Below are 25,252 nucleotides of genomic sequence, written 5' to 3' on the forward strand. Positions count from 1 at the left end.
AGGTTTCTGCATGGTAGAAGACCAAAGGATTAGTACTGCAACACTGACTACGAAGAAAGTACAGTTGTGTACACTTGCCATAAATTTAGATGTTCGGGTGCATTCACTGTTGCAGTCATCACACTTGGGTTATCTGCCTGCAGGTAGCCCTCAGTTGGCTCGAATACCAGAGTCTTAGGATTTCTGCGTCGTTTGCTGTCGCTTCTTCCATGACATCAGGTCATCGGGTATAAAACAGGCAGCCAACGCCATTACATCAGTTTTTCTTGCCCCAAATGTCAGGAGCCCCCAAATAGGAAGCTAGTGTAAGGTGGAGAACACCACCAGTAAAAAGTACATACCAATACCATTAGGAATGGCCATAGAGATGAGATGTAGAAAGACAGAGAAAGCCAGGGGGCTGGAGGGAGAGAAACCAGGATTGTAACAGTGAATACACTCAAACATCTACATTTATGGTTAAGTGTACACAATTGTACTATGTTCTTCGTGTTTCACTGTTGCAGTCATCACACTTGGTTTGATTCCCAAAGCTGAGGAAGGGTGGAGGCAGTCAAGAAGTGTTAGGGCTGGCTAGTAGGCCTTGCAAGACTGCTGTAGAAATCCAGCTCTGGATTTAGAAAGGATTGATAAGTGGTAATGCTTGGTGAAGGTGTGAACAGAACTCCAGGTTGCAGCTTCCAGAATGTCCCTGGTAGGGACTCCCCTGAGAAATGCTGTAGAGGTGGAAGTCACCCTAGTGGAATGTGGTCTGATCCCCTGTGGGGTAGGTTTTCCATCGTGCTTGTAGCAGTGTGCTATCCATTTGGAAATATTTTGCTTTGAAATGGCCTTACCCTCTGCCCCTGTTAGCAAAGCTGACTAGCAGCTGGTCAGATTTTCTGAAAGGTTTAGTCCTGTCAAGGTAGAACCTGAGCTGTTTGTGCACGTCCAAGGAGTGCAGGATCCTTTCCCCTTTATTCTGAGGGTTAGGGAAGAAGGTTGGCAAATGGATGGATTGGTTTAGAGCCACACTGGACACCATCTTAGGCATAAAGGATGGGTTAATCCTGAGGGAAACCCTGTCAGCGTGGAAAATAAAGAAGGGTTCCACAGCCATTAGTGCATGTAACTCAGACACTCTTCTTGCTGAAGTTATGGCTAAAAGCAGGACTGTTTTCCAAGTGAGGAATTTTAACTCTGCTAAAGCTGCAGGTTCAAAAGGGGGAAGCATGAGCTTTTCTAGAACGAAGTTAAGGTCTCAGGCAAGGGTGGGAGCTCTCCTAGGGGGCCTTAAGTTGTCCGCCCCTCTCAGGAACTGTTTGATGACATGGTGAGATAAAAAAGGTGGCTCAGTATTATAATGAGCTGAGCTGAGATGGTAGAGGCATGAATCTTAATGGAGGAGAAGGATAGGCCTCTGTGGAGTAGCTCTGCTAGATAATCCAGGATCAGAGGTAAGGAGGACACAGCTGTGTCCTTCCCTTGAGACGGATTCCAAGAACAGTATCTTTTCCACTTTTCAGCATAGGATTTCCTAGTATTAGGTCATCTGGCTTCAAGAATGACGTCCAGCACCTGTTTGCTGAGCGTTGCTGGTGGTGTATTCAAGGGATAAGCCAGGCTGCAAGGTTTAGGGATTGCAACTGTGGATGCAAAATCTGTCCCTCCTGCTGGGACAGTAGGGTAGGAGACTGGTGAAGGTGCCAAGGTGGCACTGTTGTCAGACTGCGCAAGAGTAGGTACCAGTGCTGGCGAGGCCAGTCTGGGGCAAGCAGAATTGCCCTTGGCCTGTCCTGCTTTATCTTGAGTAATATCTTTGAGAGGAGGGGCAACGAGGGAAAAGCATAAATTGAGAGGTTTTCCCATTGAAAGGATAGGGCATCCACCTTCTGGGCCCTGCTGTGAGGGTCCCTGGTGCAGAATTTGCTCAACTGGTGGTTCTCGGGGAAGGCAAATAGGTCCAACTCCGGTGTCCTCCACCTCTGGATCAGAAGGTTGAAGGTGTTGGGCCCCAATTTCCACTTGTGTGGGTCTAGGAGATTTCTGCTCAAGTCGTCTGCCAGTGAATTTTGTTTGCCTGGCAGGAACTGAGCTTGTAGATGCACTTGGTTGCTCAAGGCTGTGTTCCACAGGGCCATGGCTAACCTGCAGAGTGGGTAAGAATGGGTTCCCCCCTGCCTGTTTATGTACCACATAACTGTGGTGTTGTCTGTTTCTATAAGCAGTTGTCCTGGAAGGATTAGGTATCTGAAGGCTGTCAGAGCATTCTGTACAGCTAGCATCTCTTTTTGATTGATGTGCAGGAGAATCTGGGCTGGGCTCCAGTGGCCCTGAATGCATTTGTCTGCCATGTGAGCACCCGCCATGCATAGTCTGATGCATCTGTTGTCAGGGTTTGGGCAGCGAGGGGTTGACAGAAAAGCAGTCCCTTGTTGTGGTTGCATGCTTCTGCCCACCAAAGGAACTCTCCCCTTAGACAAGGTATGATTGGAATCACAGTTTCCAGGTCCTGAGAATGCTGGCACCAAAGACTTTTCAAGTACCATTGAAGTTTATTCATATGCAGTCTTGCATATGGAATTAGCAGAATACATGAGGCCATGAACCCTAGGGCTTGTAGTATTTGTCTTGCAGATAGCTAGGTTCTGCTGGCCATTTGTTTGAAGAAGTTTGTCAGATAGACCTGTTTTTCTGAAGTGAGAAATGCCATCTGGGAAGATGTGTCCAAGCTTGCTCCCAGGAATATAATCTTTTGACTGGGCACCAGTTCTGATTTATTTTCGTTTATGATGTACCCAAAGAAGTGAGAAGGCTTTTTACAAATGCCAGGTGATGAAGTAACACGGGCTAGGCTTGTAAATGCCCTCGGGCAGATAGCCTAGTATGAACCTATGAACCTATGAACCTATGAACAATTCCTGACTGTCCGCCTGAATCAGGCAGTTGTCCAAGTATAGGAAAATTTGGATATTTTTCTGCCTGCAGTATGCAATGGCTGGAGCCAGGCACTTTGTGAATACTTTGGGCGCAGTAGATAATCCAAAGGGAAGTGCAGAGAATTGATAGTGCATAGAGCCTGCCCTGAAGCGTACATATTTTCTGCATGACTCCCTTATGGGGATGTGCAGATAAGCTTCTTTCAAGTCTAGAGTGACTAACCAGGCATCCTTGGCTAGCATAGGGAGAAGCTGTTGCAGGGTAAGCATCTTGAATTTTGGGACCACCAGAAAGGTGTTGATAGTTGACAGATCCAGGATTGGGCACCAAGAGCCCTCTTTTCTGGGCACCAGGAAAAGTCTGGAATAGTAACCCTGCTCCCTTTGTTCTATTGGAACAGGGTGAATACTGAGCAGGGACAGTACCTGTTTTTGAGCCTCTGCCCACTGGTTTGGAGGTAGGTCTGGTAACCCGCTTGGGGTTGGCAGTGTACGGAAGTAGAATATGTACCCCTGGGATACAATGTTTAGGCCCCATCTGTCTTGAGTAATAGACATCCAGTTTTTTTTCATGAAGGGCAAGCTTTCCTCCTAGGGGCACAATTAATTGGGCAGGGCTGGGCAGGATAATTGGCAAGTCATTGTGAACTTTTTCCATAAGGGGGCGGCTTACCACTCTCTGTTTTAGAGGGGGCACTCCATTATTTAGATCTCTGCGTACCCTGAGACTGTAGTCTGGGTGGCTTGTTTCCCCTGGGTTTGGTCTGAAGAGGCCTGGAAGGAGCTGGAAAGGACCAGTTTTTAGAAGGCCAATGCCTACTGAATCTAGGTGGTTGCACGTGTAAGAATTCTTTAACAGTTTGCATAGATTTTGCTTTTTCTTCCATCTTTTTAAGAACCTCTTCTGCTATGGTGCCAAGTAAACAGTCCTTATTTAAAGGAGCATCTAGTAATTTGGATTGGACATGATCGGACAAGGTTTGTTCCTTCAGCCAAGCATGCCTTCTCAGTACAGACCCAGTGACTGCAGCCCTGCAAGATACTTCTAGGGCATCAAAGCCACACTGCAAAGTATGCTTACTAACTTGGTTTGCAGAATGCATTAGCTCTTGCAAATCTTTATTTTCTGCACAATCTGGAAGTAACACCAGTTTTTGTTTAATTAGTTCCATAGTACGCTGCTGGTACGTAAACATGTGAAATTGGCAATTCAGTGCACTGATGGCAAGAGTTGTAGAGGTAAATACCTTCTTACCCCATCTGTCTAAAGCTCCCGATCCCTGTCTGAAGGGGTAGGATTTTTGGATGTAGTAGCCTTAATACCTTTAGGTCCCTGGGAAATGGTCTCTGGATCCGCAGTAGGATTCTTGGAGAAATTTGTGGGAATCAGGTACTCTGTAGTACCTGTCAGGTTTCCTAGGGGCCAGGGGAAAAGTATCTGGAGTAAGACTGGATTCCATAAAAACATAATCTACAACATCCAAGACAGGGGGTATAGCTAGGGGCCTGTGCTGAGGAAAGTCTAAAAATTCTCCGAGTCTCTTTTTTGGACTGAGAGTAGTCTTGGCATTCCCAGTGGAAATGCTCTCTTAAAGTATGCAAGGTTTCACCAAAAGAAAAATCCTCTGGAGGTGAGGCAGAGAGAATGGATTACTCTGCATCTGAATCCTCATAAGTTGATAAGGGCATGTCCTGATAATCGGAAGGGTCAAAGTCATCGGACTCCTGGTCTGTAGAATCAGGATGAAACTAAATTCTTTGTCTCTTAGCAGGAGAAGGCTGGCTTCCCCTAATTAGGGTAGTAAGGTCTTCAGCCATTCTAAGCATTTGGTTTTGTAGCATGGGAGCTTGAGCATGCACTTTGCTAGTCAGTTTTCTAGGCATAGTGCATAGTCTGGGCCTTAGAAACTCGGTAGTTTTAGCTAAAAATGAAGTTGTCGGTTTAATTCGAACATTGGTAGGTCGGAATACACCCTCAGAAGCCGGTGCCTGCACAGCTGCTCCGGACCCATCCAAGGTAGAGACATCTGCAGGCTCCATAGTCGAAGAAGCATCTCGTGGCATACCAGACTCCAAATGGGTCTCAGCAGAGGCCTGCAAATCTGTAGAAGCGGGCATCAGGGGCTGCAAAGGCGCCTCACTGAGTACCGGCACCTTTGCGGTCTCTGTCTTTATCTTTACATTTTTTTAGAAGATTGGTAGTCGGATGGCTTATCGAAGCCATTTCAGATTACAGAGAATGAGAGCGAAAGAAAACAGCGACAAAGATATCCCGACGATGAATGATTCGGGTGTTTAACAAAGCACAAAACCGACAGTGAGGGACGTTATGGTCTGGACCTAAACAGGTGATGCAGTAAGAATGAAAATCTGTGAGGTATTGGCTTTCCACAGGCAAGACAATAACTTTTTCTGACATCGGTTAGAGCAATAAAAAAGTATCCCCAAAGGGGTACTTAGCTTTAGAAGACTTCAGGATTACAAACTCAAAAACGAAAATTTCAGGTAGAGGCCGACCGGTGCTTGCAAACTGCTTCTGCTTCGGGCTCCCGCTCGGCAAGAAAAGCTGATGTAATGGCGTCAGCTGCCTGTTTTATATCCCTGTTGACCTGACATCATGGAAGAAGCAACCAACGCAGAAATCCTAAGACTCTGGTATTCCAGCCGACTGAGGGCTACCTGCAGGCAGATAACCCAAGTGTGATGACTGCAACAGTGAAACACGAAGATCATCATCCACTATTGTCTAAGTCAGAAGGGAGTCAACCACAGTGATTTTGGGGCTTCCTTCTGAATCTTCAGAAGTACCCTGGATAACAGTGGAAAGAGCGAGAAAGCATTGAGGAACACTCCTGAAAAAAAAAAAAAAAAAACAGGATCGGTCTATACCAGGCCTTCTTGCATGGGGTCTTGGAAAATAATTTTGCCAGTTGATTGTTCAGAAGAGGCAAAAAGGTCTACTTGAGAAACTTCCCACAGATGGATGAAATGCTGGAAGATCCACTAATCTAGTCTCCATTCATGCAGGTCTGCCTTTGTGCAACTCAGCTTGTCTTGTCACATAGTTTTTCTCTAACAGAATGCAAGATGCCTGTAAAATGAGACTTTGTGCAAAGTTACAATCTGCAAAGGGAGTAAACTGTGGTATTGTATGTAGCTATCTGAAGAGGTCCTGGGGACCACAGATGATTTAGAGAGAGATAGCATCCCCTTTTATGTTTATGTGCTTTTGTCCATTTGTAAACTTTGCACTTTTATCCACTTGACACTGTTCCTCAAGCAAAATTTGTTGTGACAGACTGCTTTGAAGCAACAAGGGAGATCTGGATTCAAGAATATCGGAGATCTCCACCAAGTAATTTCTCATTTTACACATCTCAGAAATGGAATTTAAAAAACGAGTGCTGATGCTGGGACCAGAGACTTCAGATACCACCGTCTATTTCTCATGTGGAGTCTTGCAAGAAGTATCATGATAATATAGAAGCCAGGACACCAGAATCCAGAAGTATCGCGAGTGGAAAACTGGAATAAACGGGCAGTAGAAGTGGCAGTAGCTCTAGTGGAATGAGATCTGATTCCAGACGGAATCTCCTTACCATGATGGGAATAACAGAAAGAAATACAAACCCAATCCATTTAGAAATAGTTTGTTTTGAAATAGGTTTACCCTGAGAACCCAAAGCAAAAGAAACAAACAACTGCTGAGACTGTCTGAACTCCTTGGTTCTGCTCAAATAATAACGCAACTGCCTGTGAATATCCAAAGTATGCAAAATCTTCTCCCTTTATTTTGGGGTTTGCATAAAAGGTAGGCAAATGAATAGTTTGGTTTAAAGCCACACTAGAAACCACTTTTAGGCATAAAGGAAGGATTAGTACGCAAAGATACCCTATCCTTATGAAAATCAAGAAAGGCTCCACCGCCATAAGGGCCTGTAATTCAGAAACCCTTCTTGCAGAAGTAATGGCCAACAAAATGCAGTCTTCCATGACAAATACTTTAACTCGCAGTAGCTGCAGGCTCAAAAGGTTGTAGAGTAAGTTTTCCAACACAAAATTGAGATCCCAAGCAGGAGTAGGAGCTCTACGTGGGGGTCTTATGTTCTTTGCCCCTCTGAGAAATTGCTTAAACAAAGAATGAGAGAATAAAGGAGGGTCACAGTCATAATGAGCCGAAATGGCTGCAGCATGAACCTTTATGGAGGAGAAGGACAAACCCTTGTCCAATAACTCAGTAAGATAGTGCAGAGAAGCACTTAAATTAGGCTTGGAAACATCAAAGTCCTTCCTTCGCCCAAATAAAAAATCTCCTCCATTTATCAGCGTAAACTTTCCTTGTACTAGGCCTCCTGGCCTCCAAAATAACATTCAAAACTTGTTGTGGAAGCTGAGAAACTCCAGAGTCTAAAACAGAATATGCCAGGCTGTTAGATGCAGAGACTGAATTCTGACATTGAGAAAGTGATTGCCCTCCTGAGACAAAAGATGCGGAATCAAAGGCAGAGGCCATGGAGGCTCTCGTACCAAACTCCTCCGTAGTGGGTACCAGTGTTGTCGAGGCCAATCCGGCGCTATTAGAATCATGGCTGGCTTGTCTTGTCTGGCCTTCAAGAGTACCTTGGGTAGAAGAGGCAGAGGTGGAAAGGCATATACATGAAGATTGCTCCAACTGAATGACAGAGCGTCCACTTTCCAAGCTGTGGGATGAAACCGTTTTGTGCAAAACTTGGCAACTGGCAATTTAGTGGAGAAGCTTAACAGATCTATGTCTGGAGTTCCCCATGACACTGTCAACTTTGAAATACATGAGGATCCAATTTCCACCGTGAGGATCCACTATTTGTCTGCTCAATACATCTGCTAAGGAGTTCTGTGCTCCTGGTAGAAACCTTGCCTGAAGATTGAGGTGTAAACTGAGAGCAGTCTCCCACAAAATCATCGCTGCCTGCAAAGAGGGTACGAATGAGTTCCCCCTTGCTTGTTGATGTACCACATGACAGTAGTGTTGTCTGTTTGAATCAACACCTGCCCTGGGTGAAGTAAATCCTTGAAAGCCATCAATGCAAATTGGACTGCTAACATCTCCTTCAAGTTGATATGCAAATGTTGAAGTCTGACAGGCCACGTGTCTTGCACCCATTTTCCATTGAGGTGTGCTCCCCAAGCCTTGTCCGAGGCATCTGTCGTTAAAATCTGACTTGCCTCTGGTCGGGTCACAGAGAGTCCCTTGTTTAGGTGACATTCCTGAGCCCACCACAAAAATTCCTTCTGAATGCAAGGTATTATCTGAATGACAGTGTCCAGATCTTGGCAGTGTTGTGTCCATACGTTTTTGAGATACCATTGAAGCTTCCTCATATGCAGTTTGGCACTGGGAAGCACCAGAATACAAGATGCCATGAACCCCAAGGCTTGAAGGACTGTCCTTGCAGTCAGCCTGGACTGTAGAGACATTTGATGGAAATAAAGAGAAAGGCTTCTTTGTTTGTCCGGGGTCAAAAAGGCCATCTGGGAAGCTGTATTCAGTCTCACACCCAGAAAGCACATGTCCTGAGAGGGTACTAGACTGGACTTTGTTTCGTTCACAGAATACCCTAGGCATCTTAACACTACCATCACATACTGTAGATGCTGAAGAAGCTTGTCCTTGTCTTGTGCAATAATCAGGCAGTCGTCCAAATAAGGATAAATCTGTATTCCTCTCAACCTGAAAAGGCTATCACTGGAGCCAGAACATTTGTGAACACTCTGGGCGCAGTAGATAAGCCAAAGGGCAATGCAGAGAACTGATAATGTAAATTTCCAGCCAAAACGCAGGTACCTCCTGCAACTGGGCCTGATAGGAACATGAAGATAAGCCTCTTTAGATCCAGAGTTACCATCCAGTGATCTTTTCCCAGTAAAGGTAAAAGCTGTTGTAACGTCAACATTTTGAACTTTGGAATGTCCAAATAAGTGTTGAGGAGAGATAAATCCAAAATCGGTCTCCACGTGTTCCCTTTCTTTGGTACTAGAAACAGGCGAGAATAAAATCCTAGACCCACTTCTGACAGAGGGACTGGTTGTATAGCTCCCATTTGAAGAAGTAATGAAATCTGCTTGTGAGCCTCTATCCTTTGCCGAGGAGGAACGTCTGGCATGCCTTTGAAAGGAGGCAATGTATGGAAATAGAACTTGTAGCCTTGGTTTATAATGTCCAATACCCATTTGTCCTGGGTGATTAAAAGCCAGTTTTGCTTGAAGAGAGCTAGTTTTCCTCCCAAAGGAGCTGCCAGGCAAGAAGAATCTGGCAGCTGAAAATGCAGGTCATTGGGCCTGTTTACGAAAGGACTGACCCCTACCCTCACCAGCAGATTGAGCAGGCGAACTCCATGTTCTGGACCAGAAGGTACTCTGAGCTCTGCCCCTCCCACGTCTAGATCTACCCCTAGACTGAGAATCAGAAGAAGGGTACGTCCACCCCTTAGTAGGCCAATTTCTACTAAACTTTGGAGGTTGCACCTGCAAAAAATCTTTAACAGTCTGCATAGACTTAGCCTTGTCTTCCATTTTTTTCAAAACAGACTCCACAGGAGGACCAAACAACATGTCAGACTGTAAAGGGGCATCCAGAATTCTAGATTTAACATGCTCAGATAAATTCTGATCCTTAAGCCAGGCGTGCCTACGAAGAACTGAACCAGTGGCAGCCACTCTAGAAGAAGCCTGTAAAGCATCAAAACCACACTGCAAAGAATGCTTCCCCACCTGTTCAGATACATGCACCAAATCTTGCAATTCTTTACACTCTATGCCCTCTGCCAAAGCATCCACTTTAGATTTTAGCTGAGAAAGGAGGAAATTCTGATACTTCAACATATGAAACTGGCAATTTAAAGCCCTCATTGCTAAAGTAGAAGAGGTATACACCTTCTTACCCCATCTGTCCAAAGCTCTAGCTTCCTTATCTAGAGGGACCGGATTCTTAACAACAGAGGCTCTAACACCCTTAGGCCCCTGACTAATAGTTTCTGGGTCCGCCCTGGGACTCTTATACAGATATTTATGAGCCTCAGGTACCCTATAATACCTGTCTGGTTTAACTAGTGCAGGAGGCATAGAATCTGGATTAAAAGAAGCCTCCGAAAAAACATCCTGAACAACATCCAAAACAGGAGGTATAGCCAAGGGTCTGTGCTGTGGTAAAAACAAGAACTCCCTAAGTCTCTTCCTTGAATCTGAGAAATCCTGTCCTTCCCACTTAAAATCTCCCTAAGTCTCTTCCTTGAATCTGAGAAATCCTGTCCTTCCCACTTAAAATGCTCCCTCATAGAGTGTAGGGTTTCTGAAAATGAAAAATCCTCTGGAGGAGAAGCAGAAGGAGAGGAATCCTCTGCATTAGAATCAGAATAAGGAGGAAAATCTTGAATGTCTTCAGCAGAAGACTCTGAATCATCTGAGGCCTGCTCCAAACTTTCTAACTCTGGCTCTACCCTGGGCCTCTTATCAGGAGGGGGCATAGAACCTCTAATTAAAGTAATCAAATCTTCTGCCATTTTAAGCATGTGCTTTTTAGGCACAGACCCTGAAGAACCAGAACTGACACCAGAGGAAGGCAATACAGACCTGCCCTTAGAAGGAGCCTTAGAAACAGTAGCAGAAGGCCTAACCACCTTAGGCATAGAAGGGAGAACAGTAACCTGAGAGGCCCCTTCAGCCTGACCTGCCTCCTGTGAGGCCACATCTTGTAAAATCAAAGTTTCCCCCTGGGACTCAACAGAAACTTCAGCCGGATCCACCTGCACTGTAGCCTCTAAAGGACCGGCGTCCGAAACAGACGAATCATCCTGCCTAGGCTTTAAAGATTTGTCTTTACGCTTCTTCGTGGAAGCGGGCGTCGGAGGATCCGACGGCATAATATAATTACACCGCTTGCCAAAGACTAACCTAGCGCAATCTAACCTTCGTTTTATAGTGCGCTTATTAAACCTAGCACAAAACCGACACCCAACTACGCCGTGCTCGTCCCAAACAAGGAATACAAAGCAGTAGTAATCCCTATGCGTATCTGTTTCCCACAAGAAATACAATTATTCACTTTTTCTGACATCCGTAAATAATTGAGGCAAGAAAAACAAAAATATTCCCCAACGGGTACTTAGCCCAACTTGGTATCGGTCTGAAACTCCGAAAATGAAAATTTCAGAACGCCAACGGCACTTGCAACGCTGCTTCTGCATCGGACCATGCGGCAAAAAAGACTGAGGATATGACGTCGGTCATGCGCTTTTATACCCTGACGCTCTGATGTCAGAGCTGAGCGCCCATGACCGACGTCAGCCTAATACTTTGGTATTCGGGCCGACCGAGGACAGCGGACTACCCATAAGTAAGGACTGCAGCAATGTGAGATGAAGAACATCTTCCCACAGATGGATGAAATGCTGGAAGATCCACTGATCTAGTCTCCATTCATGCGGGTCTGACTCTGTGCAACTCAGCTTGTCTTGTCACATAGTTTTTCTCTAACAGAATGCAAGATGCCTGTAAAATGAGACTGTGTGCAAAGTTACAATCTGCAAAGGGAGTAAACTGTGGTATTGTATGTAGCTATCTGAAGAGGTCCTGGGGACCACAGATGATTTAGAGAGAGATAGCATCCCCTTTTATGTTTATGTGCTTTTGTCCATTTGTAAACTTTGCACTTTTATCCACTTGACACTGTTCCTCAATCAAAATTTGTTGTGACAGACTGCTTTGAAGCAACAAGGGAGATCTGGATTCAAGAATATCAGAGGTCTCCACCAAGTAATTTCTCATTTTACACATCTCAGAAATGGAATTTAAGAAACGAGTGCTGATGCTGGGACCAGAGAGACTTCAGATACCACTGTCTATTTCTCATGTGGAGTCTTGCAAGAAGTATCATGATAATATAGAAGCCAGGAAACCAGAATCCTGAAGTATCGCTTGCAGTGACAGAAGTCTGAGTGGAAAACTGGAATAAATCTCAATAGACATCAATTTTTTTTTTTCAGTGGAAAAAAAGCTTTTTGTTCTAAGGTCTCCAGCAGGCACTCTAGAAACACAATCCAGTGTGGTTGGGTCAAAAATGACTTTTGCATCTTCTCTTGAAGTTCCAGCCTGCATAAGAGATCTTTTACCCAGGTGAGGTATTCCTGACACTCCCAAAAAGACTTTGTAAGCATAAGTTATTCAAATATAGCAAAATGTGACTAACTTGCAGCCTGTAATGGGGTAAGACAAGAGTTATATATCTTGCACACTCTTGGAGAAGGGGACAGCCCACAGGCAGAGAACTGATAATTGATCCAGACACACCAAACCTTAAAAACACCTGAAATCTGGAAGAAAAGGAATGTGATAAGCATCTTTTAAACCCAAGATTACTAAATTTGTGTAAAAAAACATAAAACAATATAGCTACCAAGGCACTGAAGTATAATCGATAAAAAAGGATCAGTTACCATGGATATGAACTTTCCTACTGTCTCCGCTACCAGGTTGGTGAATATGGGCATCCTGAAGCAATGTAGAAATTGCCTCATGTTTCCTGACAACCAGTTAATTCTTAAACTGATATGGTATATGAGAGATGTATTTACACAAGGTCACTGGAGGCAAAGCTCTCACATGAAAGTACTCCTAATGTCAATAAGGTTGTCAGTAGTACACGCTGCACCCATCACTCACAATTCAAAGCAGACGTATAGACCCGCATATGCTGAGGCACTTGCATGTAACCTTCCTAAACCACAAAGACCTCCTAGATGAAGTACACAAAATATCCTCAGCAATCGTTCTTTCAAAACAACACCCACATCAACACATACAGTTACATCTCATGGAGCCTCTACCTCCAAGCCCATAATGCAAGTCACCACACAATCCAGCATTCTAGTCACTGGAGACTCCATCATGACACACACTAATGTCTCCATCACCAGGCTGAGTAAGTAGAAAGTTACGGTTAGTTGCTTATCAGGGGCTAAGATCCACCACATTACCCATGCACTCAGGTCACTGGACCACAATTACCAATATAACTCAGTCATAGTCCATGTGGGAGTAAATGACCTGAGATGTACCTCTCTAGACTATAAGAAGAGAGATATCAAAGAGCTCTCAGAATATATGTCTCAGGGTGGTATGAGCTTAGCATTGAGCAGCATTTTACCTTCTCCAAGGATGATGCCACAGTATGAACAAAAAAATGATTGACTTTAATAATTGGCTTAGTTTCTGGTGTCATTCTAAGGGGGTGCAATATTTGTAAGTATGGAAGGAGATGGTCAACAGACCACACTGCTTTGCCAGGGATGGTCTGCACCTCTCCCCTCTAGGCTTCCGAATATTAGCTAAAACATTGTTTTCCCCCATAGTGCTTTTTTAGGCAATGCCAAACTGAAATTACTCCAACATAAATCAAAACCAAGAAAATCTAAAGGTATTACTGGTCAGTGCTAGTATTCTAAACAAAAAACTCCACTCCCTAGAAACTCTCTTTACCCTAGAGAATGCTGATGTCTGTGCAGTCACTGAGACATGGTTTAAAGCCGCAGAGAGCACACCAACAGTGCAAGGTTATAATGCTTTCCACACATTTAGGCCAGCTACTTCACAGGCAGGGACTAAAGGTGCAGGTCTCGCTATTTACATCAAAAATAAATATTTTTCAAGGCTGATCAAACAAGACAATGCACCTGAGTTGCTCCATGTTCAAATCACCATGGGTAAACTCCAATACCACTTCCTTGCAAGCTATAGGTCCCCCTCTATGACCCAGGAAACCCATCCCATGTATTTAAACCTATTAGAAACACTAACTATTTAACCAAATACCATATTCATGGGAGACTTTAATGCCCCACTATTAACTGGGAATCCTATATGACACCAAACGCACAGGCACAGATATTCCTGGATTTTGTAAACACAAACTCCCTAGAACATAGTCAATACATCATCCAGGGGTTTGACCATACTGGCTCTGTCCTCATTAATATGAGAGACTGCTGCATACCCCCTACTATAATGCCTTCCCTGGTAAGGTAAGACCACAAAATGGTCTCCTTTGAAGTAAAAATAAAACCTGGAACCTGAGCTAAACCTGGAATATTCAGGAACTATACTAAGGTTAACCTCCTGTTATTAAATGAGAACCTGGCAAAATCTCAAGCCCCCATAAACCCTGTGAACACTTCTGCCTATGCAGAACCGTTCACAGAAACCCTGTACAAGCATGTTAATAGCTGCATAGAGGCAGCTGCACCAACCAGGAAGCAGTACAGAACTAACTCAAAAAACAAGCCACCCTCGTGGAATCTCAAAATCAATTGACTGTATAACAAGAGGAAGAAAATTATGGCAAAAATTCAGAGGTGCAGAACTTAGTAGGATAAAAGAACTCTCAAACTAAACAAACAAATCAGAGAACAAAAAGTCTACCAAAGCTAAATTTGAGGTAAGTTTGGCCTCCCAGGCCAAGAACAACCACAAAGTATTCTTTAGCCATATCTGCAACCTCAAAGGCAATACACAATTGTGTACAGAGCTCATTGTAAATGGAGCCACCTATATTAAGTAAGAAGATACAGCAAACCTCCTGGCTGATAAATTCAGCTCCAACTTTACTACACTCTCTCCCCTCAACCTTCCCTGAGGAAATATCATCAAGTACAACTCCCCTTACTATCACTAGGGAACAGGTCCTTAATGCTCTCTCTAAGACCAAGAATACTGCATCAATGGGCCCAGACAATATCCCAGGATGCCTTCTAAATAGCATGAAACATGACCTATCAGGGCCTCTGGAATTACTATTTAACTGTAGCCTCCAAACAGGCTTCGTGCCTCATGAATGCAGAAAGGCAACAGTCATCCCTGTGCACAAAGGTTGGCCATCTACAGACCCGGGAAACTACTGACCCATAAGTCTCACTATTCTTATATGAAAACCCATGGAAAGAATTATCATGGAGATGATCAACAGAGATATGGTAAACCTCCAGACACTGGACCCAACCCAGTTTGGTTTCGTCAAGGGCAGATCATGTCTACTCAGACTGGTGGACTTCTTTGAGAAGGTCACCAAAGCAACAGAGGAGGGCAAAATCATTCAAACTGCCTACCTTATCCTGGCCAAGTCATTTGACACAATACCGTACTCAGTCATTGTTGACAAACTTAAGAGGTTAGGTACAAACCTGTATGTCACCCGGTGGATAGCCAACTGGCTCATAGACAGGACCCAGGAAGTTAGAATTTGGCAATACACCTCTACAAAGAGGCCAGTCACAAGTGGAGTCCCTCAGGGATCAGCCCTTGGATCGCTCCTTTTTGGCACTTACTTCTCAGAAGTCAAGGCCAATGTCAGTGGTCTCTGGCTGACTAAATTTGCAGATGACTGCAAATTAGGAGTGGTCATTGAATCTTACAATGACACAAATGTTCCCCAGGAGGGGCTGACACAGACAAGCAACAGAGTCATGGACTAAAGCTAAATGCCAAGAAATGCATAATAGTATCCTTTGAGAAGTTATCCATCCCTGGAAACTATCACATTGACAACACACCCCTTAGAGTTGACCCAGTAGTCAGGTACTTAGGGACGCGCATTGAAAGTAATCTAGCCTTTGATCATCACATGTCTACAGTGGTGAGGAAATCAATCTATGTTGAGCAACTTGTAAACAAAGGTATGGCATCTAGTTCCAAGGAAATCATTGTTCCACTGTATTCAGCATTCATCAGACCTATCATTGAGTACAATGCTCCCTTTGGTATGTACCTAACCAGGCAAATCCAACAGTTGGAATGTTCAGAGAGGTTCCTCACTAAAAGAATACAGGGTGTAAGTAATATGCCCTATGCAGATCCCTGTATTCTGTCTCCTACAGGCTTTTTGATTTTGGGGAGGGGGGGGGATCTATGCCTGGCATATAGAGCACTGTCAGACCCAACTCTGATGGACCTCCTGCATTATCCACAAAACATACAGCACCAGAATTACCCATTCTAAAGACTTAAACCTTGCCTGTGATATAAATAGGACCTGCTGGAGAGATAGGTATGCATCCCAGAGACTACCCCGTCTATAAAACAGGCTCCCCACCCATATGAAGCAGAGTTCCTCCCTAACCCAATTCAAGTGGAACTTGGATAATTGGATGGGAAATCAGAAATTCATCTCTGGTTTGGCACCCATGTCTCTAATGGACACAGGTAACCTGTAAATGGTTCATCTCCCAGGCCCATGCTTACACTTATCAAGGGTATCAGAACTTGTCAGAGGTTTGAGATGCATGGCTAGGCTTAAAAAGGCCCTTGTGGTCATTAGCCTAGTATGAATCCATAAATGAACTTTAATAAAATTGAATAAAACACAACAGATGAGTGTTTTCACATTGAGTGCCATGGTAACCATATTGTTTTAGGTTTTTTCACATGGTTGTTTTTACAATTTACGGTTCTTATTTGTCTGTTGACCATTGGTTTTCTCTTTAAAGGTTACTAAATTCAAAGAAAGAAGTGGTAAAAGGTTGTGTGAAGTGAAAGTATTTTGAACTAGGGTAGCATCATAAACTGATTTAGGAAAGAACTGGTATGCAGGAATTCTTTCTTTGGCACTAAAAGCATTCTTGAATAAAATCCTCCCACCTGGGAAGGAGGAATTGCTTCTAGTATCCAATGAGACAGCATGTGATGTAGAACAGGAGGGCAAAGAAGGGTTTGGTCTGGCGGATGAAGAGGAATCTCCTAAAATGGAAGAAATTCCTCCTACTGTCATCTATATCCTAGTCGGATGAGTTTCACAACCCACATGTCTGAAACAATCTGTTGCAAGAGATAGAAAATGACAGTCAGACTTTCCAGGCTGGAGGTAGGGGGCAGGTGGCAGGGAACAAAGTCCCTTAAATAGTCACTCTGCCTCATTTGGCTGTCTTTTCTTTTAAGGGTTCCAGCTTTCTTTTTGGAACTTCCCAGCTATTCCTTTTTAAATGACTGCTTAACAGCAAAACTGGAAAAGGGAGCAGAAAATCCCTTGGAAAATTTAGAGAAAGAGAGCTGAAAAAAGTACAGTTGTGTACACTTACCATAAATGTAGATGTTAGAGTGTATTCACTGTTGCAGTCATTACATTTGGGTAATCTGCTGGCAGGTTGCCCTCAGTCGGCCTAATCAACAAAGTCTTGGGTCCTGCGTCGGTTGCTGTCCATGACATCAGGTCGTCAGGGGTATAAAACATGCAGCCGACGCCATTTTCATCAGTTTTTCTTGCCCCAGATGTCAGGTGCCCCCCAAATGGGGAGCAATATATATATATATATATATATATATAAATATATATATATATATATGCATGTAATTTAGAACACAAAAAAAATATACTTCCAAATAAAAGCAAATGCACCAAAAAGGCTTTTGAGCATAGTAAAGGAAAAAAGAGGTATAGTAAGAGAAAAACAAGGGGCTAGCGGGTGGGTAACCAGGACTGCAACAGTGAATACACTCGAACATCTACATTTATGGTAAGTGTACACAACTGTACTATGTTCTTCGTGTTTCACTGTTGCAGTCATTACATTTGGGTAGAATCCCAAAGCTATGGTTGGGAGGATGGAATTATACAGCATTAGGAGCAGCTATAAGACTCTGCAGGACAGCAGTTGCAAAGCCTGCTCTGGATTTAGAGAAGAGAGGTAAATGGTAATGCTTGGTGAACGTATGAACTGAGCTCCAGGTAGCAGCTTCTAGAATGTCTCTGGCAGGAACCCCTCTGAGAAATGCTGCAGAAGTAGATGCAGCTCTGGTGGAATGGGACCTGATCCCCTTGGGGACAGGTTTACCATGGTGCATGTAGCAGAAATGAATACAATGGCTTATTTATTTTGAAATAGTCTGCTTTGAAATAGCCTTTCCCTCTACCCCTGAAGCAAATGTCACAAGTAATTGCTCAGATTTTCTTAGAGATTCTGTCCTGTTTAAGTAGAATCTTAGTTGTCTGTGTACATCCAATGAATGCAAAATCTGCTCACCGTTGTTCTGTGGATTTGGGAAAAAAGGTTGGAAGATGAATGGTCTGATTAAGAGCCACACTAGGTACCACTTTAGGCATAAAGGATGGATTGGTCCCGAGAGCCACCCTGTCCGGGTAAAAGATAATAAAAGGATCCACTGCCATGAGAGCCTGTAGTTTTGAAATCCTTTTAGATGAAGTGACTGCTAAAGGAAAAGCTGTCTTCCAAGAGAGACATTTTATGTCTGCAATAGCAGCTGGTTTAAAAGGAGGTAGGGTTAGTTTTTCCAATACAAAATTGTGGTCCCATGCAGGAGTTGGTGCTCTCCTGGGAGGTCTTAAATTTTTGGCCTCTCTGAGGTATTGCTTTAGCAGGGGATGAGAAAAGAGGGGAGGCTCTCTATTGTTGTTGTGTATTTCGGCTTTTCCCGGTTAGGGGTCGCCACAATGAAACTCCGGTCCGCTAATGATTGACAGTAGATTTTTACGTACAGAGTTGCCAGCTCTGATGCACAACCTTCAATGAAGGTACACCCATTCACGCACGTTTCCACACAGAAGACGCTCTAGCTGAGAATCAAACAGGACAACATCTGAGGCTCTGTGTTGTAATGAGCTGAAATGGCAGCGGCATGGATTTTTATGGAAGAAAAAGATAGGCCCTTGTGAAGCATCTCAGTTAAATATTGCAGAATCTGAGGAATATTGGGCATTGCTGTGCTTATTCCTTGTGCCTGGTTCCAGGCACAGAATCTTTTCCATTTATGAGCATAAGATTTTCTAGTGCTAGGCCTTCTAGCCTCCAAAATGACATCCAATACAGGCTTGCTGAGAGATGTAACTGGTGAAATTAGTTGATTAGCCATGCTGCAAGATTCAGAGTTTGGAACTGAGAGTGCAGAATTTGATAGTTCTGCTGAGACAGTAGATAAGGTGTCTGAGGCAGGTACCATGGAGGAAGGTGTGACATACTGCGTAGAAGTGAGTACCAGTGTTGGCGAGGCCACTCTGGAGCAGTCAGAATAATTTTTGGATTTTCCTATCTGACTTTTAGTAAGACCTTGGAGAGCAGAGGCAGAGGGGGAAAGGCATAGACTGATAGGTTTTTCCAGCTGAAGGATAGAGCATCCACTTTCCAAGCTTTTTTTGTGATGAATTCTTGTGCAGAATTTGTCCAACTGATAGTTTTGAGGTGAGGCAAAAAGATCTATGTCCAGGTTCCCCCATTTGCGTGTCAACATGATGAAGATTTGCGGATCCAGTTTCCATTCGTGTGGGTCCATAAGATTTCTGCTTAGTTCGTCTGCCAGAGTATTTTGCTTTCCTGGCAGGAATTGAGCTTGTAGATGTATTTGGTAAGTCAAGGCCGTGTTCCACAAGGCCTTGGCTAGTCTGCAAAGGGGGTAGGAATGGGTACCCCCCTGCTTGTTTATGTACCACATGACTGTGGTGTTATCTGCCTTTATCAGTAGTTGTCCTGGATGAAGATAGTCCCTGAAGGCTGTCAGAGCATTCTGTACAGCTAGCATCTCTTTCTGGTTGATTTGTAGGTGCATTTGATTTGGGCTCCATTGGCCTTGAATGCATCTCCCTGCCAGGTGCGCCCCCCCCCCAAGCATAATCTGATGCATCTGTAGTCAGGGTTTGGGTGGCAGGGGGTGGAATGAAAGACAGTCCCTTGTTTTGGTGACAGGCCTCTGCCCACCATAGGAACTCTTGCTGCAGGCAAGGAATGATAGGAATCATTGTTTCCAGGCTGTGACAATGTTGACTCCATAAGCTTTTTAGGTACCACTGAAGTTTCCTCATATGCAGACTTGCATATGGAATTAGAAGGATGCAGGAAGCCATGAACCCCAAGGCCTGCAGAATTTGTCTTGCAGATAACTGGGTTTTTGTGGCCACTTGTTTGAAGTAAGTCATCAATTGGATTTGTTTTTCTGGCGTGAGGTAAGTCATCTGGGCAGTTGTATTCAAGCTTGCACCCAGGAATTTAATTATTTCAGAGGGTACCAGTTGTAATTTCTTTTCGTTTATGGTGTATCCTAGGCAAGTTAGAAGCCTTTTTACAAACGCCAGATGCTGTAAAAGACTGTCTTTGTTTTCTGCCTGAATTAGACAATCATCCAGATAAGGATAAATTTGAATGTTTCTTTGTCTGCAAAATGCAATTACTGGTGCCAGGCACTTTGTGAAGACCCTGGGCGCAGTAGATAAGCCAAAGGGCAGTGCAGAGAACTGGTATTGCAAATAGCCTGCTTTGAAGTGGAGATATCTTCTGCAAGATTCCCTGATTGGGATATGCAGGTAGGCCTATTAAGTATAGAGTTACCAACCAGGCATAAGCAGTAACTGTTGTAGAGTCAGCATCTTGAATTTTGGAATGTCCAGGAATGTATTTAGAATGGATATGTCCAGAATTGGACGCCATGATTTGCCTTTTCTGGGTACCAGGAAAAGTCCTGAATAAAAACCTTGTCCCTTTTCCTTTTCTGGTACTGGTTGAATAGCCCCCATATTCATGAGGGACATAACTTTTTTCTGGGCCTCTGCCCACTGATTTGGAGGCAGATCTGGCCATCCATTTGGAATTGGCAACATGTGGAAATGAAATCTGTATCCCTGGGATACTATATTTAAAACCCAATTGTCCTGGGTAATTACATGCCAATTTTGTGCATGAAGTGCTAGTTTTCCCCCAAAGGGGCTGCCAAAAGATAAGTGCTTGGAAATGGCAGAGGAAAGTCATTGAGACTGTTTACCGTAGGGAGGTGCCTTGCTACTTCCAGATTTGGAGGTGGGGGCACCCCATTGTTTTGTTCTGCAAGTTCCTTGTGACTGAAACCTGGAGCCTTTGGAGTGTCTGGGTTTGACCTGAGTGGCTCTGCTCGGTACTGGAAAGGACCAATTCTTAGTAGGCCAGTGCCCACTGAACCTGGGTGGCTGCACTTGTAGGAAATCTTTTGCAGTTTGTATAGATTTAGCTTTGTCTTCCGTCTTTTTCAAAACTTATTCTGCCTTATTACCAAATAGACAGTCCTGTTGTAAAGGAGCAGCCAACAATTTTGCTTTAACATGATCAGGCAAATTTTTCTCCTTGAGCCAAGCATGCCTTCTTATCACAGATCCAGTTGCAGCGGCCATGCAAGAGGCCTCTAAGGAATCTAAACGACATTGCAAAGTATGCTTTCCAACTTGTTCAGCTGAATGCAATAAATCCTGTAACTCTTTATTTTCCACACAGTCAGAAATCAACATAATTTTATGTTTACGTAAGCCCCTGACATGCTGTTGATATTTAAGCATATGAAATTGACAGTTTAAAGCCCTGATTGCCAAGGTTGCAGACGTGTAAACCTTCTTACCCCATCTATCCAGCGCCCTGGAGTCTCTAGCTGAAGGGGTAGGATATTTAGCAGTAGAAGCCTTAACACCCTTGGGACACTGAGAAATAGTTTCAGGGTCAGCAGTAGGGTTTTTAAAAAGGAATTTGTGGGAGTCAGGAACCCTGTAATATCTGTCTGGCTTACTAGGAGCCAGAGGCAGGGAATCAGGAGTCATGCTGGATTCTGAGAAAACATCATCAACAATGTCTAGAACAGGAGGTATAGCCAAAGGCCTATGCTGCTTAGGTAGAAGTAGGAAATCCCTAAGCCTCTTTTTGGATTCTGAAAAATCCTGACTCTCCCAATGAAAATGTTCCCTTAAGGTATGCAAAGTTTCTCCAAAAGAAAAATCCTCAGGAGGAGAAGCATAAGGGATGGATTCTTCTGCATCAGAGTCCTCATAAGGTGGACTAGATAATTCCTGATCAGAAGAGGAATCAGAAGAAATGGAAACCTGATCTTAAGATTCATAATCAGTGCCTTGCCTAGGCCTCTTAGCAGGAGGGGGTTGGGAACCCCTGATCAAGGTAATTAAATCCTCAGCCATTTTGATCATTTGTTTTTCAGGCATAGGGGCCTGTGCACGTGGCCGAAGCGTCGGTTTTTTAGAAACAGAAGTTGATTTTGGCCTTGGTTTTGAAGATGGCGTTGGTTTAATATACAAATCTTTAGGCCTGAAAACACCCTCAGAAGTCAGTGCCTGCACAGCGGCTCCGGACCCACCTAAGTTAGAGACATCCGCGGGTTCAATACTTAAAGTGTCTCGCAGCATTCCGGACTCCGAATGGGTCTCAGTAGAGGGCTGCGAATCAAAAGTAGCGGGTTATCAGGGGCTGCGAAAGCGCCTCACTGAGTACTGGCGAACCGGCGACTGGCTTAGGAAAAGCTTTGTTGGTTTTGGACCTCGACGGTCTGTCTCTGTCTTTTTCTTTGCATTTTTTGTGAATTTCGGTAGTCGGATTGTTAACCAACGGTGTTTCTGGATAGTTAAATCTTGAGCCAAAGTATTTAGATGCAAAAATATACCGACACGTAATAGTGCGTTGGTTAAATTTAGCACAAAACCGACAGCAAGGCAGGTTGTGGTCGGGGCCTAGGCAAGGAATACAGTACAAATGAAAATCTTTATGAGGTATTTGCTTCCCACAGGTAATACTATTAACTTTTACTGACATCGGTAAGGAGCAAGAAAAAGTTTCCCCAACGGGGTACTTAGCTTTAGGTTGAAGACTTTGGTTCTGAAACCGAAAACGAAAATTTCATGAGTCGGCTGACTGGCACTTGCAAACTGCTTCTGGCACCACGCGGCAAGAAAGACTGATGAAAACGGCATTGGCTGCATGTTTTATACCCCAGACGTCATGGAAGAAGGGACAGCAACCGACGCAGGATCCAAGACTTTGTTAATCAGGCCGACTGAGGGCAGCCTGCCAGCAGATTACCCAAATGTAATGACTGCAGCAGTGAAACACGAAGAACATCCTAAGAAATTCTCTGAATCAGTTTACCTCTCATCACTTTTTGATGAGCAGAGGGTCCAAAGCATAATCTCTTTTCAAACAGAATTCTATATTTCATTTTTTTTATATCATCTGAGAGGTCCTGAGAATGCAGCCAGGCAAAGCTTCCTAAAACAGTACCAGTAGCAACAACCCTTGAAGTAGTATCTACAGAATAATAAACACAGTTTAAACAATGAATAGTAACACAAGAACTTTAAGAAACTACACTACACAAAGCAGATTTTTCCTCACAAGAGGAACCTGCAGCTAAAACATTCCATTAACATATGAGCTGGCCATTCAGAATTCTAAAAATCAAAGTTGCAGAAGCATACGCTTTTTCCCCAAACTTAGTACCTTGAAGTCTTTCGATAACTTTACCATCCTTGTCCGAAGGATTAGAATTAACAAAATAGCAGCAGTTGGATTAATTAAAACTGTGCATGCCGGACCAGGTCTGCGATTGGGGTACAAAAATTTGAAAAACTGAGGAACTTTGTAAATTATATTTGTTTTGTTAAAGGTATTGGGTTGACTGACAGGGAAACCACAAGCTGTGGCAAAAACATCCTCCGTTGCTGAGAGAACTGGGGTGAAGGTTAAAGGTTCTCGGAATTACAGGCATAGCAATCCATAGTACATTCTAAGCAGCTGAGAAACTTCATTGTTCTCCCAATGAAAGCACTGGCAAATTCTAGAAATAGTCTCAGAGAAGAGGATTCCCTCACAGGGAGAGTCAGATATCATACTCTCCTACAATCTAAATCAGAAATCTAAGGAGAAAAAGCTGTATATGTCCCTTTATACTCCCCTACAGATTCCACATCTTGAAACTCCTCAAGGAAAGAACAATCTCTTTCCTTTTACAAGACATCACCTTACAAGAAAAAAGTCAACAGCCTGCAAATGACCATGAACCAAACACAATAAATTACTTCTTTCCACAGAAAGTGACACATGAGAGGATAAATGTTTAGTTTTCTGACTCTGACAGGAAAGCTGGGGCAAGCATACTTAAGTACTGCCAGCAACAGCTTTCCGAGGGATGGACACAATATTCTGGTTAAGCAATGGCACATCTCCTGCTCCTTCTCCCAAGACCAACAAAAGACTCTCTCCCATGGCTACTGAGGGGACCCCTACAGATGCAGAGGATGTAGCTAACACTCACGTCCATGCTGGCTGTATGGACAACACCACAGGGATCTGAAGAAAAGGATGAGTGGTCTGAAGAATCAAATTTGGCCACAGCAGTGTCACCCACCTGCAGCTGTGGCAAATTATCAGACTACCGTGGCAGCATTTTGAGGCTGGAAGAAAGTCCAACAGAGGAACCAGTAGTTATTTTCCATGGTAAACCCAAAAATGGTGCGTCTCCGGGGAAGGTTTAGCAGCAATAGTCAAAACAGAAAAACAGTCGCTTTTCTCCACAAAAAAAACATAATAAACAGCACTTTATTTTACTTTTGGGGCCGGGGGAATGTTTAAACACAATTTCTCCACAGAAAAAGTATTTTTTTACTTTTTGTTAAGAACTTGTTATAAGTTAAGTGCACACCTGTTTAAAAGTGCATAAAAGCAATGTGACAGTCAATAAAAATACTTTTCTGCAGATTTTAAATAGTTGTTTAGCACAAAAAAAAAACAACTGAAAAATAATGTGGTAGGTTTTTCTGCAAGGGAACTTATTTGCTTAGCAATGGAAACTGTGTTAGCAACAGCAAGAAAGCTCTGAAGGACTTGGCACATAAACCTGTCTTTTTAGTCAGTTCAACTTGAGTAGACTAACAGTTGGGGTGTGTGTGTAAGGTGCCCTGAAGCTCTGGAAGCTATCCGTCTGTTATACTCTGTGCATGATACAACCCAAATAGTTTACACTACTGCAGCTGTGATCAAAATAAAGAACATCTACAAATTACAGGGTCAAACAATCATCATGTGTCATGTTCTGTGCACTGCTGTTGCTATTTAGCTTCAAAATTTCTAAACTTAAAACTTGTTTAAATTACTGAAAACTTACCTGCACAGGATGCAAGGCTTTGCGATTTTCTGAATAACATCTCTGTATCTGTTTGTGAAGTTTCTTGATGTCCTAGTAATCAAAATGAAAAAAAAACAAAAGTATACTTAAAGACAATGAAATATGAAGTAAAAGAATGCATAGACAAGATAAGCAAAACTTATGCACTGTAAATTTTCCCCATTTAATGTCAGCCAGTATAGGCTCAAATTTCAGTTTAAGCGCATAAGCTTTCTGTATACTAAAATGTAGTTCTGTCTAGAATTGAAGGAATCCCTACAACACTGGGTTACAGAAACTCTGCCTATACTACAATAAAGACTTACTGCAAACACTTTTCAAATTAATTCTGTGCTCGTCGGCAAATATCAAAAAACTTTCCAGTACATGGGGCAAAAATATTG

General features: G+C 43.4%; 1 protein-coding gene across 2 annotated transcripts in view; it reads right to left on the minus strand.

Moving 5' to 3' along the window:
- Window positions 1-25,252, minus strand: part of TRMT10A (tRNA methyltransferase 10A) — a 457,277-nt gene that overhangs the window by 248,050 nt on the left and 183,975 nt on the right. For both annotated transcript variants that reach the window (XM_044061318.1, XM_044061319.1), the window contains exon 4: window positions 24,849-24,920. In XM_044061318.1, the coding sequence (XP_043917253.1) occupies window positions 24,849-24,920 (72 nt within the window). The remainder of the gene's footprint in view (window positions 1-24,848; window positions 24,921-25,252) is intronic.

Source organism: Protopterus annectens, chromosome 2.part0 (assembly GCF_019279795.1).
Source record: "Protopterus annectens isolate FY-2018-M chromosome 2.part0, PAN1.0, whole genome shotgun sequence".
NCBI lineage: Eukaryota > Metazoa > Chordata > Ceratodontiformes > Protopteridae > Protopterus > Protopterus annectens.